This window comes from Macaca mulatta, chromosome 7, assembly GCF_049350105.2.
Source record: "Macaca mulatta isolate MMU2019108-1 chromosome 7, T2T-MMU8v2.0, whole genome shotgun sequence".
NCBI classification, from domain to species: Eukaryota; Metazoa; Chordata; class Mammalia; order Primates; family Cercopithecidae; genus Macaca; species Macaca mulatta.
The window spans coordinates 44,725,333-44,740,616 of NC_133412.1; the positions used below are offsets into that span (position 1 = coordinate 44,725,333).

Sequence of the window (15,284 nt, forward strand, 5' to 3'; positions counted from 1 at the left end):
CCATCAATCAGAACGTTCTATGAATCAGAACCCCTAATGAATCAGAACCTCTGACCACACTGGACACGTTTGCTAAATTTAGCTTTGCATCAGCAAACGCTGAAGCTCAGGATAGTTTACAGAGCTCTCATCTTACCCTTAGACAGTGATTCTTCTAAGACTCTTTTTCCATGGCAGGCCAAGGCAAGGCAAGGGGCATTCCACACGCTCTCTCAATGGCCATTGTTAAGAGACTGGCCCAAGGTTAAAGGAATCTGACAAGCCATGGCAAAAATTGTTGATCCCGACCTCTCCACAGTGGGACCAGGAAATCAGCCATATATCACATTTCACGTGTTCGAAATAGTTTGCAGGAATGGCCTGACATGCTCTATGGTCCTTGAACCACATCCCATATTACTCAACCATCTAAGTCTAGCTTCCCTGAATCTCTAGCTTCTCTGAATTAGACGTGGCCAAGTTCTATAAATAGAGAGCAAGCAAACTGGTTCTGTCAATCTTCTCATACTCTGGCAGGATGGCATATTTTAAAATTATAAAAATATCTATGTCTTCATCACTCTAAAATTATTACATAACACATGATTTTCTCAGGGGAAAAATGTTTATTCTTGTCTTTCCTTACCTTCCAGCACTTATGTATGGATCTTCAAACTTTGTGATCATATACATCCAACACAAACCATACTTTACAACCAAAACTAAGGGCCTACTATGTGCCAAACACTATGTTATGCAAAACGAGAAATGTTTAGGGAAAAAAACAACCAAAAACCAAGTCTCTTATTTTAAATTCCAGCTGGCAATTCTGTAACAACTTGTGGTAGTGTGAACATAGGTCACTGTAGATAGACTGCAGCTATTACTGTAGTGTTAGCTCATGATCACTATTCTAACATGGACTTTTAGTAGATTTCACTAGAGACCTTCATCCCATATGTCCCTAGAGGAGGCCAATATCCCTACATAGCTGAGGTCTTAAAAACATGACATTACATATGCAGGGTAAATTCCAAAATAGTGAGCTTGACAAACTCTTCCACTATTCACTATATATGTCTAATCCAATGAAGGATATAGGGCTTCCCTCGCTCATACCCCCTAAAAAACCCACAAAATCATAATAATAGACATTAGCAGAGTTTATAAATAAATCACATTTTAATCATCTGGCTTTGTTTAATCTACCAAATCAAATTCACAGATTTTTCTAGTCTGGTCTGTTTTTTCTAACCAGATGGCCTAGTATATTTTCTAAAACCTTCCATCTTTTAAGGAAAACATGTTCCACCTCTTTTTTTTGCAACCCCAGAGCCAACTTCCCTAATGCAATCACCTCAAAGAAACACTGATGGGCTGGTGGTGAACCACAGACTCAAAGTCCTTCAGAACAGTAAAAGAAAAAAAAAAGGAAGGAACAAAAGGTCACTAAGCAATGTCCAGTGTTCCCTGGAAAGCCTCTTCCTGAATGCTTCAGTCACTGAGCTGTCTCCTCCCTGTGGTCACTCCTGCTGGCCCCCGTAGCATTCCATTCCTTCTGCCATCTGTTTCAGGTTCTGCAGTGCTTATAAGGTGGTGTCTGGAGGGGTGTGAGCCTTATTTCTTTCTGCTCCTAACCCAACCTGTTTCTTTCATGCGGTGTAAATGGTTCTAGGGCCCACCTAGGCCAGAACCGGTTCTCAGCTGGTGTGTGGGCACCTTCCATCCACTGTACTATGTGCCAGTTCAGAGCCACAGCAATAATGATCACAGTGAGGGCTAATGATATGCATTACAAAGTCTACAAAAACAAATAAGGATTTTTATTTGCTGTACTTTCCACTCTTCCTTTAAAAACTTGCCATTTACTTATCAGTTCCTTTGGGGCTGACCCACTCACTCAAGACAAAGGATAAAGAACGAAAGATAGTCACCCAAGGTTCCAGGCCTGGAAGGGCAGAGAGGAGCTATGAACCTCGGAAGTCAAACAAGGTGCTCAGGAACTCACTGCCCAACATTTCGCTTCCCCACCCACTCCTTAGTGTTCCCCCTTTGGCAGTCATCTCTCTTTGGCTGTAAAGAGAAAAAGGGGGAAATGTGCCTTGTTTTGTGGGTATAAAGTATGACAACACAGCTCTGGCATCTCCAGCAGCAGGGGAGAACTCTAACTAAGGCAGAAGAGTTTCTTTACGAAAATCACAGTATATGATCACCTACGGTCTCCGTGGCCCATACAAGGACTCCTTAAGGTTCTCTCTAACATACAACCTATCTCCCACAACTCACTAGAGAGGTTTTATTCCCACTGGAATAGAAATCCTTTGCCTCATTTATTACAGTCTAAAAACCCACACTGGCTTTTTTATTCTTTCTAGCATGAGCTCAGACACTATACTTCAAAAGAATGCCCAGAAGCATTTTCTTAGGTAGAGACTAAGCTGTGGGCTAAGACTTTGGCCCCACATAGCTCACGTCAATTCTGCAGATGCCTCCTTTCCTCCCAATAAAAGCATCATAGCTCAGAGCTACAAGCTCCTTGAACGGAGAAAACCCAAATCACCCAGGAAAGTTGACACAACTCCTGATGTGCAGTATCAAGTGTGAATGCTGGAAATGCTACTTAAAAGGTTGACCAGGAATGGCCTGGAGGTTGTCTTCAACTTAAGTAAATCGCACAGACCTCAGAGATTTATCCTACCCTCATTCCTAGAACAACAACAAAAAATTTATATTTAAGAAATCCTCACTCATTACTATCACTGTATTCCTCGCTCTCTTACAATATACTGAGGAAAAAAGGATTTCTCCTTAACCTTCTACTAAAAACTAAAATTAAGGGGACCCTATAAACAAGTCAGGCAGCCAACATGATAATGGCAATTTTGGCAAAATATGACTGGGCTGAGTAGAGAGAGATCTCAGAGACAGCTAGCATTTGTTAGTCAAACCCCAGTATGAATAATTTAGTGCTCTTCATCAGATGAAAGGCCTTCAATTTCATCTCTGTCTCCCCCGATTGCCATCCAGAATGCTTTGGCCACCTGTGGAGAGAAGCATGCAACAAATGTTAGGCAACAGCTACATTTCAGCTTGTTTCATATGTTATGCCTTGAACTGACTGAGACCTACAATTCTGCACTTTGCCCTCCAGTCCTCTGGCAACACATATCAAAACCCTTGAATACCATTTGATCCATGATCGCCACATCTAGAAATTTATACCAATGATATATTTAGAGTTGTATACAAAGATGATGTGTAAGGATATGCACAGCTTCATTATTTATAGAAGCAAAAAATGCACATGACCTAAATGTCCAAAAGGGAACAGGATAAATTATGACACATTCATATCAGGGAACACCATCAACCATCCAAGTTTCCTGCCAATAACATGTGTTGGTAATAATATAACAAAACAACTAAGAGTCTTCTGGCCCAATAGTTAGAAAGGCAAACATTGTGAGTCTCAATGAAGGTTCCATGTCACTCACCATAGAGGTGAAAAATCTTGGTTTGAATGCAGCAACTATACTATTACTGTATAAATACTTAATTAGTTAGAAGTTAATATTCAATGAAAAGCTCACACTAAGACCTTCAGAAATACACAAGTGTGATATATAATTATAATAATAGCACTGGACCTTTTATAGGTACTCACTAAATACCCGGCTGATTGTCTCACCTTTTCTGCATGCACCTTTCTTTGCTCGTGAGGAAGTGTCGCAGCCTTGTCTAGGGGGAAAATGCATCTTAAGAAATTTGTCTAATAGCACAGGCCACGTAACACGTTGAAAGAAACAGAAGAAGGCAAAAGCAGGAAAAGTAAAAGGAAAGAGAATGAAGATGGAAATTTTTTTTTACCAAGTCCCACGAGTAGCTAAGTTTCTCAAGACAGCTGAGACCAGAACAAGGAATCCAATCCAGCAGTGAACAAAATAAAATGCTACTACATAAAACAGACAAGCATCAATACGGGAACATATTAGACACAAGGGATCCGATTACCTTTCATTTCCTTTAACTTTGAAAACAGTCTTTCAAAATTCTCCACATCTCCTCCTCCAGTAGTAAGACTGGCTAGTTCTTGAATATCCAGATCTAACATGGGATCTGAAATAGAGATTTGTCACATTATCTGTCACGTTATTTGCATATGTGCTACACTGAGAGAATCCTAAGGCAAATGATAGCCTTGATGAAGTCACCAATGATCGAAGGCCCAGTGTATATACCACCTTTACAGTTCATGGTGCCTCGCCCTGCTTGGCTGCTAGTGGGCCCTCACAAATGAAGCGTAACTATTTTATCCTCACAACATTGACATGAGGTAAGGAGTACTATTTCCATTCTAAAGATAAGAAAACCACAGCTTAGAGGTGAAGTGACTTGCCGAGGTCACAGCTAGTAAGTGGATCCAGACACAGGGGTTACCAACTCCAAAAGCATACTCACTCCACTAAGGTACATTGACTCACCAATAAATGACTAAAGTTTATACCATATTTTACTGTACAACAAATATTTTCACATCTATTATTGACAACAACTATAAAAGGTGATTAGAACAGATAACATTATCTGAGAATAACAGAAAATGATATGGAAAAAAAAACCTGTATCTAAAAATGAACTCATCTAAAATTACAGCTATTCAGAGGTAGAGCTGATTTAAATTCACATTTCCTTACTACTAATCTTTTACGGTTTCTACCTTGGCACACTGCTTCTTTATTAAAGTTTGTTTTTAATCAGAAATTTAACTTCTTCTCCATTCCAGGCCCACTACCTTCAGAATGTCTTCCCTGCCCATCCCAGTTTCACAGGTCTCCTTCCTTAGAATTCTTTCTACATTTACTGTTTCTAGAACTGTCTTAGCACTTGCATATATTACCTTTTATTCTAACATTTCTCCACCACTACTTTAATAAATACTACTACCATAAGAGAGAGAGTTTGCTTTGGATCTGCACCACTGAATGCTTTAACTTACATGGTCCCATTTCATCTTTGCAACAGCCCTATGAGGAAAGATTTGTCACCGTTATTTTACAGAAGAGGAAACTAACACCAACAGAGGTTAATTTACTCAAGGTCAGACCATTACTAGTGATAAAGCCATGATTTGAACCCAGCAGGGTTCCAATTACAGGACTCCAATGCCTATGACCTTAATCACTACATTATAGGTCCTATCTCTATATTTTTAGACTAAGCTCCATGAAGATAGGATGACTTATAATTATTTGCATCTATTACAATGCCATATAGACAATTTGGTGTTCAAAATGTATTTTGGTTAATATATTTGCTTTTGTTGAATGGACATGTTGTGTAGGAAGTTAGTATACAGGGCTGAAGATAAAAGTTTGTGATCTATCTGTGTATACATAGTAATTGAGCTGTTAATGCAGACAGAATCACTCCATGCCTAAATATAGATTTGGAAGAGTTTAAATGGAGCAATGAAGAATGTCAATATTTAAAGGCTGAGAAAAGGAGGGTATCTACCAAAGAAAGAGAAGGAATAATCAGAGAAGTAGGAAGAAAACCAGGTGACATCGTGTTGGGTGAGGCACGGGAAGATAATGTTTCAAAGAGGAATTGATCTGTAACACTGAATGCCGCCACAAGGTCAAGATGAGGACTGGAAAATATCTACCCGATTCAGTGGCATGGAGGTCATTGTTGGCCTTTGCACAGAGCTGCCGTAGTGGCATACCAGGGGCAAAAGACAGACAGGAGTGAGGTGAGGGGCAAATGGGAGGTAAGGAATAGAAATAAGTTTAGTAAAGAGATAAGGTGGAAGACATGGGATTGAGGAAGTGTTTGGTTTTTATTGATTTGGTTTTGCCTTAAATTTTTTTCTTAATTTATTCTTTAAAAAAAACTTGCAAAAATAGTATACAGAGTTCCTATATACTCTTCACCCACTTTCCCCAGTGTTAACATCTTATATGACCATGGTACAATTATAAAAATCAAGAAGTTAATATTGGTATAATGTCATTAACCACACCATAGACTTTATCAGTTTTTCCACTAATATCCTTTTTCTGTTCCAAGATCCTACATGGAATTTAGTTGTCAAATCTCCTTAGTCTTTTCCAATTTGTGACAGTTCTTCAGTCTTTCATTGTCTTTCATGACTTTAACACTTGTATGGTCAGTTACTTGTATAATGTCCCTTAACCGGGTTTATCAGATATTTTCTTATTATTAGATTGCAGTTATGCATTTTTGGTGAGAATACCTTCTCACTGCATCCTATAAGGAGGGCTATTATGTCAATATGTCCTATTACCAGTGATGTTAATAATTAAATTACTTCATTACATAATTAAAGTGTCTGGTATCTGATGAGTTTCTCCAGTGTAAAGTTACTATTTTCCCCTTTGTAATAAATAAATATCTTGAGAGAGATACTTTTAGACTATGCAGATATACTTCTCCTCAAACTTTCACCACTAATTTTAACATCCATCAGTGGATCTTGCCTGCTACAACTATTACTGTGTTTTGTGCCTAATGATGGCTTTCTACTTTCTTCATTCCTTCTGTATTTATTACTTGGGATTCTTCTGTAAGGAGATGCTGTCCTTTCTTTCTCATTTGCTTATTCAATTATTTATTTATATTAGTATGAACTCATGGATAGTTAGCTTATTCTACGGCTTATAACCCAATACTATATTAAACTACTTTGCTGGTCAAATTGTTCCAGATTTAGCCACTGGAAGCTCTTTTAGATTGGTCCCTAAGCCCTTTCAACATGTCCCCACTCTTTTTTGAGAATTTTCTTAATTTCTGGTACCATGAGATGCTCCAGGGTCATCCTGTATTTTTCTTGCCCAAGTTCAGGAATCAACCACTTCTCCAAGAAGCCCTACTTCCTTTTATTGGAGAATGGTATTTAGAAAGCAAGATCTGGCCAGGTGCAGTGGCTCACGCCTATAATCCAAGCACTTTGGGAGGCCGAAGATGGTGGATCACCTGAGGTCGGGAGTTTGAGATCAGCCTGACCAACATGGAGAAACCCCATCTCTACTAAAAACAAAACAAAACAAAACAAAACAAAACAAAAAATTAGCCAGGCGTGGTGGCACATGCCTGTAATCCCAGCTACTCGGGAGGCTGAGGCAGGAGAATCGCTTGAACCCAGGAAACAGACGTTGCAGTGAGCTGAGATTGCGCCACTGCGCTCCAACCTGGGCAACAAGAGCGAAACTCTGTCTCAAACAAAAACAAAAACACAACAACACACACACAATAAAAGAAAGCAAAATCTGAGTGCTAAGTGTGTCCACTGCTACGGCAATATTGTTGCTTCTGGGCCTCTCAGTGGACAGAACTAGGAAATACATGTGTGTATACTAATACACACATACACACACATCTGTATTTATTTTGTAACTGTAAGTATATTTTTAAAACCATGAGTTCATACTGATACACTAGATTCCAATCCAGTACTAAAGGGTACATCTCGGCCTTCCCTTTTCCTTATTGGTAACCTTTTTCCTCTGGCAGTAAGAAACCTAGCTCCCACTATCTATATTTTCTTGTTTTCTATATGTCGGTATATGTGTGGTGTATAAAATATCTATATAAAAAATTTCAGAATTAGCCATACCCCAATAAGAAACAAATTTACTAAGTAGAGTTCAGTATTTGTGTTCAGTTCTTTTTGTTTTTAGTCTTATGGTATCTAGTCCAATTACTGTTTTCTACAGTTACTTAGGTTTAGTGCTTGAAGTCCCCACCCACTTCAGTGTGATTACTAGTTTGTTTTAACGGCAGAGACTTAGGCAGGTTTAAAAGCCAATGGGAAGGATTCAATTGAGAGGATAAGGTTGAATAAACTGGAGAGAAAAAAATATATACATGATTTTTTCTTCCTCATACGTTTCTCTAACCAATCACTTGAGTTTTCTACATGAATTATCTTATAATAAGAAAAAAGAGTTTTAAAAATGTATTACTGCACAGGAGCCCTCTGTAGCATAAAGATAAAGTAAGAGTATCAGTAGTTCCCCAGCAAAAGAAGATTTATAGTTATTGTCAAGTAAGTTCCTTGGTTTTCTGGCTTTTGGACGGCATATTGGATTCCAGTTTCAGCTCCAGGCCCTTCCTGCTAGATGTCCTTGGACAAGTTATTAAACTTCTCTGGGCTTTAGCTTCATCTCCATAAAATAACTTCTCTGCAAAACTTCATTACCAAATGAGAAAGGGGATATAAAAGAACTTTAAAAGGATGTGGAAGGGCTTATAAATACAAAGTTGTATTATTCTTGTCACCATCAATTCTGACTACTGTTAAATATTATGAAAAAACTATATGATACAGAGCTAGCTGTTTCGCCACCTGGTTCTGTCTGCCTTGGCTACGATGATCTGAATCAAGATCCTGCTAGGAGAATTAAAGAAAAAATGGTGCTCACATATTTGTTATGTATTTATTCTTCTTCCTTTTTCTGATAGCCACTGGCAAGGCTCACATTCATGTGTGGTACACTACCACTTTTTTTTCCCTTCTCTGTGTTTAAAGTCAATTTCTCCCTCAATGATTTCTGCCCAGATACCTATTCCAAGTTGCACAAAGCTCTCTCTTGGCAGCCAAAGGAGGAACTTACCCACAATGCTATCAACCTGGGCATCTGTTGTATTAGATGCACCACTCCGATGATCAGAGAGGGATTCAGTCCTATCTGCTGCTGGCAAATGGGGTTGCTGTTGAGGAAAATACACATAAGCAACAATTTAATAGACTATTCCAGAACTAAATCCAAAAAAGCTCACACTTTCAGTCCTTGGTTGGCTTGAGAAAAGAGTAACAGGAACTGGAGGCAAAGAAAGAAGAGCAAGATCACATTAAAAAAATAAAAGGCTAAAAATTCACTAACCCAGGAGTACTTTCCCCCAAGGAAGAACCAGAAAGTGTTGATTTTGCTTTAGACTATTAAAACATGTTTTTTGTTTGTCTCATTTAAGATCCATGTTATATTCAAAATGTGAAAATGTAACACAATCGTAACACAAATAGCTCAGAGGCTGTTGAAAAAGATCCCTGGAAAGACAGTGTGGCACTGTAAAATTTGCTCTTGGCTCCAGCTGCTGACCAAGGTAAAGTTGGAACAAAGTTCTTAAGGACGCAGGGTTGAAACTGGACTACAAGCTCATTGAGGACAGGGACCTTGCCTTGGATTTGCCAAGGTCTTTTACACAGGAAGTACTAAAAAAGCACCATCAAATTTACTTTCTATTTAAAGATCTGAAGGCAAATTAATGCCTCAGGGAAATCCTAGCATATTTTAGAAAGCACCCTAGTAAAAATAAAACCAAAGCTGTAAACATCTTGAAAGGGCTTACTGCATTAGCAAGGGCTGTTTTAGGCTTTCCTTTCGTCTATTTTTAACATTCTCCTTCGCCTTTTAAATGGAAAGGAAAACAATGGTGAATGTGTAAAGATTCACAATGACAAGGAGAAATTAAAGCCAAAGAAGGAAAAAAGATCCAAGAAGAACCATTACCTCTGGGTGACAGGGATCTGCTGACCCAATGCTATGGTTTGTTCCCGTCAATGAGTTGAGAAGGCTAAAGCCTTGGTTCCTATCTAAAAAGGAAAAACACAATCACTGAAATTAGTCATTTACATTTTAAACTGTTCAAATGACTAGGATGATGAAACAAACGCTACTTATTTGTTTTCAAAGTTCTAACTACATATATGTATTTTTTTGAGATAGGGTCTCACTCTGTCGCCCAGGCTAGAGTGCAGTGGCACAATCACAGTTCAATGCAACCCTGAACTCCTGGGCTCAAGTGATCCTCCTTCCTCAGCCTCCTGAGTAGGTGGGAATACAGGTGCCTGCCACTGTATCTGGCTATTTTTTTTTAAAATTGTTTCTTGTTTTTTGTAGAGACAGGTTCTCATTATGTTGCCCAGGCTGGTCTTGAACTCCTGGCCTCAAGCCATCTCCTGAATCAGCTTCCCAAAGTGCCAAGATTACAGGCTTGAGCCACACCCCCGGCCCTGAATACACTTTTTTAAAGTACATTTTTTTTTTTAAATCACAGACTATTAGTCCAGGTGGAAAATAATAGCAGGGCCATTATAGACAAACAAAATAGGTTCTATTTGCAAAGATTAATAGCACTAATGCTTTAATAGCCACTATGAACTAATATTCCATTGTTTTAAATAAACAAAAACATTTAAAAAATCAACAAAGGCATTCATATTAGGTGAAAAGGAATATGAATGCTTTTTGAAAAAAGCTCTAGGGCTGGGTGCGGTGGCTCACACCTGTAATCCCAGCCCTTTGGGGGGCCGAGGCGGGCGGATCACAAGCTCAGGAGTTCAAGACCAGTCTGACCAACATGGTGAAGCCTCGTCTCTACTAAAAATACAAAAAATTAGCTGGGCATGGTGGTGGGTGCCTGTAATCTCAGCTACTCGGGAGGCTGAGGCAGGAGAATCGCTTGAATCCGGGAGGCAGAGGCTGCAGTGACCTGAGATTGCACCACTGCACTCCAGGCTAGGCAACAGTGCGAGACTCTGTCTCAAAAAAAAAGAAAAAGAAAAAAGCTCTAATTTAGATATGAATGAAGCAACTGCAGTTAAGGCTCCCAGTATGCTGTTTGTATTTACAATGGAGGACAAATCTGGAGCAACACATCTAGCACTGTTCAGAGTACAAGGGCCAGCCTTCATCCAGCAGTGTTCCCCAGAATGACCTGGAACACCTTATTAAAACTATCCTAGTATTCAAGGACTCTATCTGAGATTCACTGAGTCAGCATCATTAGGATAGAGATCATGGAATCTCAACTTTTAGCAAGTACTCCAGGAGGGTCTTATGAATACAGTAGTTCGAAAAACACTGCCTTAGAGTAGAACATGAGACTATAATCCAAGAGTAACAGTACAGAAGGCAAAGACTTTCTCTCTCAAAAAGACAACTTTCTCCCACCTTGCCTTTCCTCTCCCTATCTCTTCCCTGACCTACTCTCATCTCTCTTTCTCTAAACCACCTATAAATTCCCTACACCCTTTCCCCTGCCAGATAGTTGGTCATATAGAGATATCCAAAGAGAGAAACTTTGCAGTGTCCTTCCTTCTTCCTTTCACTTGGGAAGATCTGCTTTTTAAACTGGGATGAAGCCTCAAATGTGGCCTGCTAGGCTGTAGCCTGCAGATTTCTAGAGCTTGACTCTCGCCACGGAGGCAGTCATATGCAGCTATCAATCCAGTACCTCTGCATTAAAAGCTACCTTGGTCTGGGCAAAACTAAGAGGCTGCTGCTGCCCTACTGCTTTTCATTCTGTACAACCTCAACAGTGGCAGCATAGTCAGAGGTTCATGTGTACTCCTGGAGCTCCCCTTATCTCCTCATCCAAAGGCCTGGGGTCTAATCCAAAGACGGGGGCTAAGGTTTCAACAGGGTAGGACATGTAGGCTCAGAGGCCCAAGAGAAGCAGATCCATGCAGTGTCCTATGATGACAGTTTCAGAGCCTAAGGATGTTTATTCAAACATCAGCATGGTTCTTTCTTTTGGCCAATGTGTTGCTGATTTTAAAGTAGCTGTATGTAGTTATGTAATACTCAGACATGGATTTTACCTGTCATGAAGATATATATTAGTGCTCTTATAACATACTTTAAGCTATTTGTACAAAAGGCAATATCTGAGTAATAAACTACTTCTGTAAGAGAGTCCTCACTTCTATTACTGGAAATAACTTGGACCTTAGGTAATTTTCCAATTCAGTTCATAAATCTCTCCATATTCTAATTCCACAGCTTATATTTTTCCTCTGTTAGGCAACCCCTAAACTTGGCAGGCCGGACTGCAACTCAAAGAATAACGCAATACAATGTCAGTTTATGCATGTTATGAAACCAAAGCAGTCTATTTGAAATGCCTCATTCCTTACTGTGGCTGTCTGTAAGGAGAACTGGGATGGACAGGAGTTAGGAGTAGGAGTTAAGACTCATCACTGTATACTGTAAACCTTTCATTTTTGTTACATGTTCATGTATTATTTACCCATTCAAAGAGATTTTTTGAAAAAAATTTTTTTTTTTTTTGAGACAGAGTCTGGTTCTGTGGCCCAGGCTGGAGTGCAGTGGCGTGATCTCGGCTCACTGCAAGCTCCGCCTCCCAGGTTCACGCCATTCTCCTGACTCAGCCTCCCGAGTAGCTGGGACTACAGACGCCTGCCATCACGCCTGGCTAATTTTTCTATTTTTAGTAGAGTCGGGGTTTCACCGTGTTAGCCAGGATGATCTCGATCTCCTGACCTTGTGATCCGCCCGCCTCAGCCTCCCAAAGTGCTGGGATTACAGGAATGAGCCGCCATGCCCGGCCGATTTTTTGAAATTTAATAATTTTATGCTGTGTATTTATCATAATTAAAAACTTCGAAAAAAAAATTAACGCCCAATTAGAATGGATAAAATTATGAAAAAGTCAAAATAGTAGGAAGAAAACTGGACTAGTGGTCAGAAAACCTGTCTTTCATTCCTGGCTCTGTCTACCTGTGTGACCTTAGACGAATTAATCAGGTTCACAATTGACTAAGAGTTTACAATCAGGTTTCAGGCTAATTATAATAAGCTAGAAGGACTTTTACTGATATTATAAACAATGAAGAATTTAGTCAACTAACAAGAGAGTTCATTATGTTCCGCTGCTTATATTTTAAGGAACTTAGAAACATACAAATTGACACAATGAGAAAAACAATTCATTTTTGTTTATCCAAAGTAGACTGCTCGCATATTAACACTGCTCAAAAAACTTAGATGATGTTTTATATACCTATGGCTTTTTAAAAAATTCTGTTCTGCCTGGTCCAATGTTTATTAAAATTCCATCCACATGCACTCACTGTATAACAATTCTTCTCATAGAAAAGAATTACATAAATCTTTTCTTGCTTGCTAGATTTTTTTCCCCAGGATTCAGGGCATGGAAATGTCATCCCTATTAAGAAGGATTTATTCCTTTAGCAGGTAGTTGTTGAAACTGGCTCTAGCATCTACGGTTTTATTGATGCCACAAAACTCTAGACTAGGAAGGAATAAATAAATTCATCTCCTCAGCTGATTCTTATGGAACTTCAGGGATGCAGAAAGGGGAAGCTGTTAAGTGATGTAAAATAAATTATTCTGTAAGGCACAATAAGTATATTAAACTCTGATTCAGTTTTAGTAGTCTAGTAAGTTGGACACCAGTGGATGCATGGATAAAAATGAAAATATCATGAAAAAATCTGGCAGTAGTCATTAGCACAGATTCTTCCAGAAAGTGTAAGAAACAAAACTATAGCCTCTAGAATAAAGATTTTAAATGGGAAATTCTTAAGCGTGGGGATGATTTTTTTTAACAATAAGAAGTTAAAAAACTTGAAATATATGAAATTATTTGGCCACCTCTTTACAAATCTAAGGGCACACTGTTATTTTAGAAGCATAAAATGCATTTCTCATAGAAATTTTGACTTACATGAAACATTTAAAGAATTCAAAACCTAGGCAAAGGGGTAAATTTCAGTTTGGGGGAAGGGGAAAAGTCGCTTTTTTAAAAGTATTTTTTTCCTTTTAATTTTTCTGATCTTTTCCCTCCTCCATTATTTATCAAGGTAATATGACAAGCATATGAATTTGGAAATAAGGCATGGATGTGAATCCTACTTCTACTATTTACTGTGTGGTTTTACACAAGCTATACCTTCTCTGAACCTCAGTTTCTACATTTACACAGTGGGTATAACAATATTTACATTGCGGCCGGGCGCGGTGGCTCAAGCCTGTAATCCCAGCACTTTGGGAGGCCGAGATGGGCGGATCACGAGGTCAGGAGATCGAGACCATCCTGGCTAACATGGTGAAACCCCATCTCTACTAAAAAATACAAAAAACTAGCCGGGCGAGGTGGCGGGCGCCTGTAGTCCCAGCTACTCGGGAGGCTGAGGCAGGAGAATGGTGTGAGCCTGGGAGGCGGAGCTTGCAGGCTTGCAGTGAGCTGAGATCCGGCCACTCCAGCCCGGGCGACAGAGCGAGACTCCATCTCAAAAAAAAAAAAAAAAAAAAAAACCACAAAAAAAACCAAAACAATATTTACATTGCAAAGTTTTCCTAAGGGTTAGTAGTAGATAACATTTATCAAGTGCTAAATATATGCAAGGGAATATTTTAGGTACTTATAACGCTTCTTTAATCCTCACAACAATCAAAGCATGCCTTCTACAAACAATAGAAATAAATATATGTCTTCTTTATTGTATTATCCTCTTTTACAGAAGATTTATTTCATTATTCTCTTTTACAGAACAAACTGTAACTCAGAGAGATTAGGTAACTTATCCAAAGTCACATAGCTGGAACCAGAACTTGAAATCTAGGACTCTCTGATTCTAAAGTCTATACTCTTTCCATGAAGGCCAGAGGTCTTGATAACATGTAAAGAGTTGAGACATGGACAATGTTTTGATGCACAACTACTGGCTTACTGGATATGATACAAACGTGGGTGAAGTGCAAAAAGATAATGTTTCATTCATATATAGTTCTCTTTTGTCAGTAATCCTTCATTAAGTCCCTGGTTTAGACTGTGATTTTCACTGAAGTAAGGTGAATAACTCAGGACTGAATAATTAATCGTGTACCACTTACTAACGGTTCACAGCCCAGCCCTATAACTCCTTGAGGCATTGGTCACATAAAACAAATGGTAGTCTCTTCACTGTCCCTCAAGCACATGTAGACCAGGGGTTTTGAATCTCAGTATTACTGACATTTCCAGCTGGAGAATTCTTTGGTGTGCGGGTAGGTGGGAAAGAGGGGTGTCCTGTGCATCCCCTGCCTCTACCCACCAGATGCCTATAAGACTGCTAAATGTCCCCTGAGGGGCAAAATCACTTCCAATTGAGAACTACTGACACAGATCTAATTAGAACAGGACAATTCTGGCTAAAATCCTCAGGTTTTTAAGTCCTTACTTTTAAGTAAGGAATATAACAAAGATTTTCAATGAAAGAAGAGAAAAAAAAAACATTAAAAAGACTCAATCATTCTCTCTTGTCAGCACGGAAAATATCCTCCCCCTACTCTGAGAAACTTCTCTAGATGACTTCAGCCACTAATTACTTCTCCCTCTGTGCCATTTGTCCTTGTTGTCCTTACTATTCAACTGGCCCTTCAGAGAACATGCTAGTATTACTACTCATCTCGAGTCAAAATGCCATCCTCAACTATACTATAAACTCCTTGCAGACATGGACAATCGCTAATGGT

General features: G+C 39.1%; 1 protein-coding gene across 3 annotated transcripts in view; it reads right to left on the reverse strand.

Moving 5' to 3' along the window:
- Positions 1-585: 585 nt before the first annotated feature.
- AAGAB (alpha and gamma adaptin binding protein) overlaps positions 586-15,284 on the reverse strand; it is a 60,747-nt gene continuing 46,048 nt past the window's right edge. For 2 of the 3 annotated variants that reach the window (XM_001111371.5, XM_015142540.3), the window contains exons 6-10: positions 9,513-9,595; positions 8,616-8,712; positions 3,991-4,095; positions 3,668-3,717; positions 586-3,020 (exon numbers count right to left, since the gene is read on the reverse strand). In XM_001111371.5, the coding sequence (XP_001111371.3) occupies positions 2,943-3,020; positions 3,668-3,717; positions 3,991-4,095; positions 8,616-8,712; positions 9,513-9,595 (413 nt within the window). In that variant the 3' untranslated portion in view covers positions 586-2,942. The remainder of the gene's footprint in view (positions 3,021-3,667; positions 3,718-3,990; positions 4,096-8,615; positions 8,713-9,512; positions 9,596-15,284) is intronic. The other variant, XM_015142539.3, reaches the window with a different exon arrangement.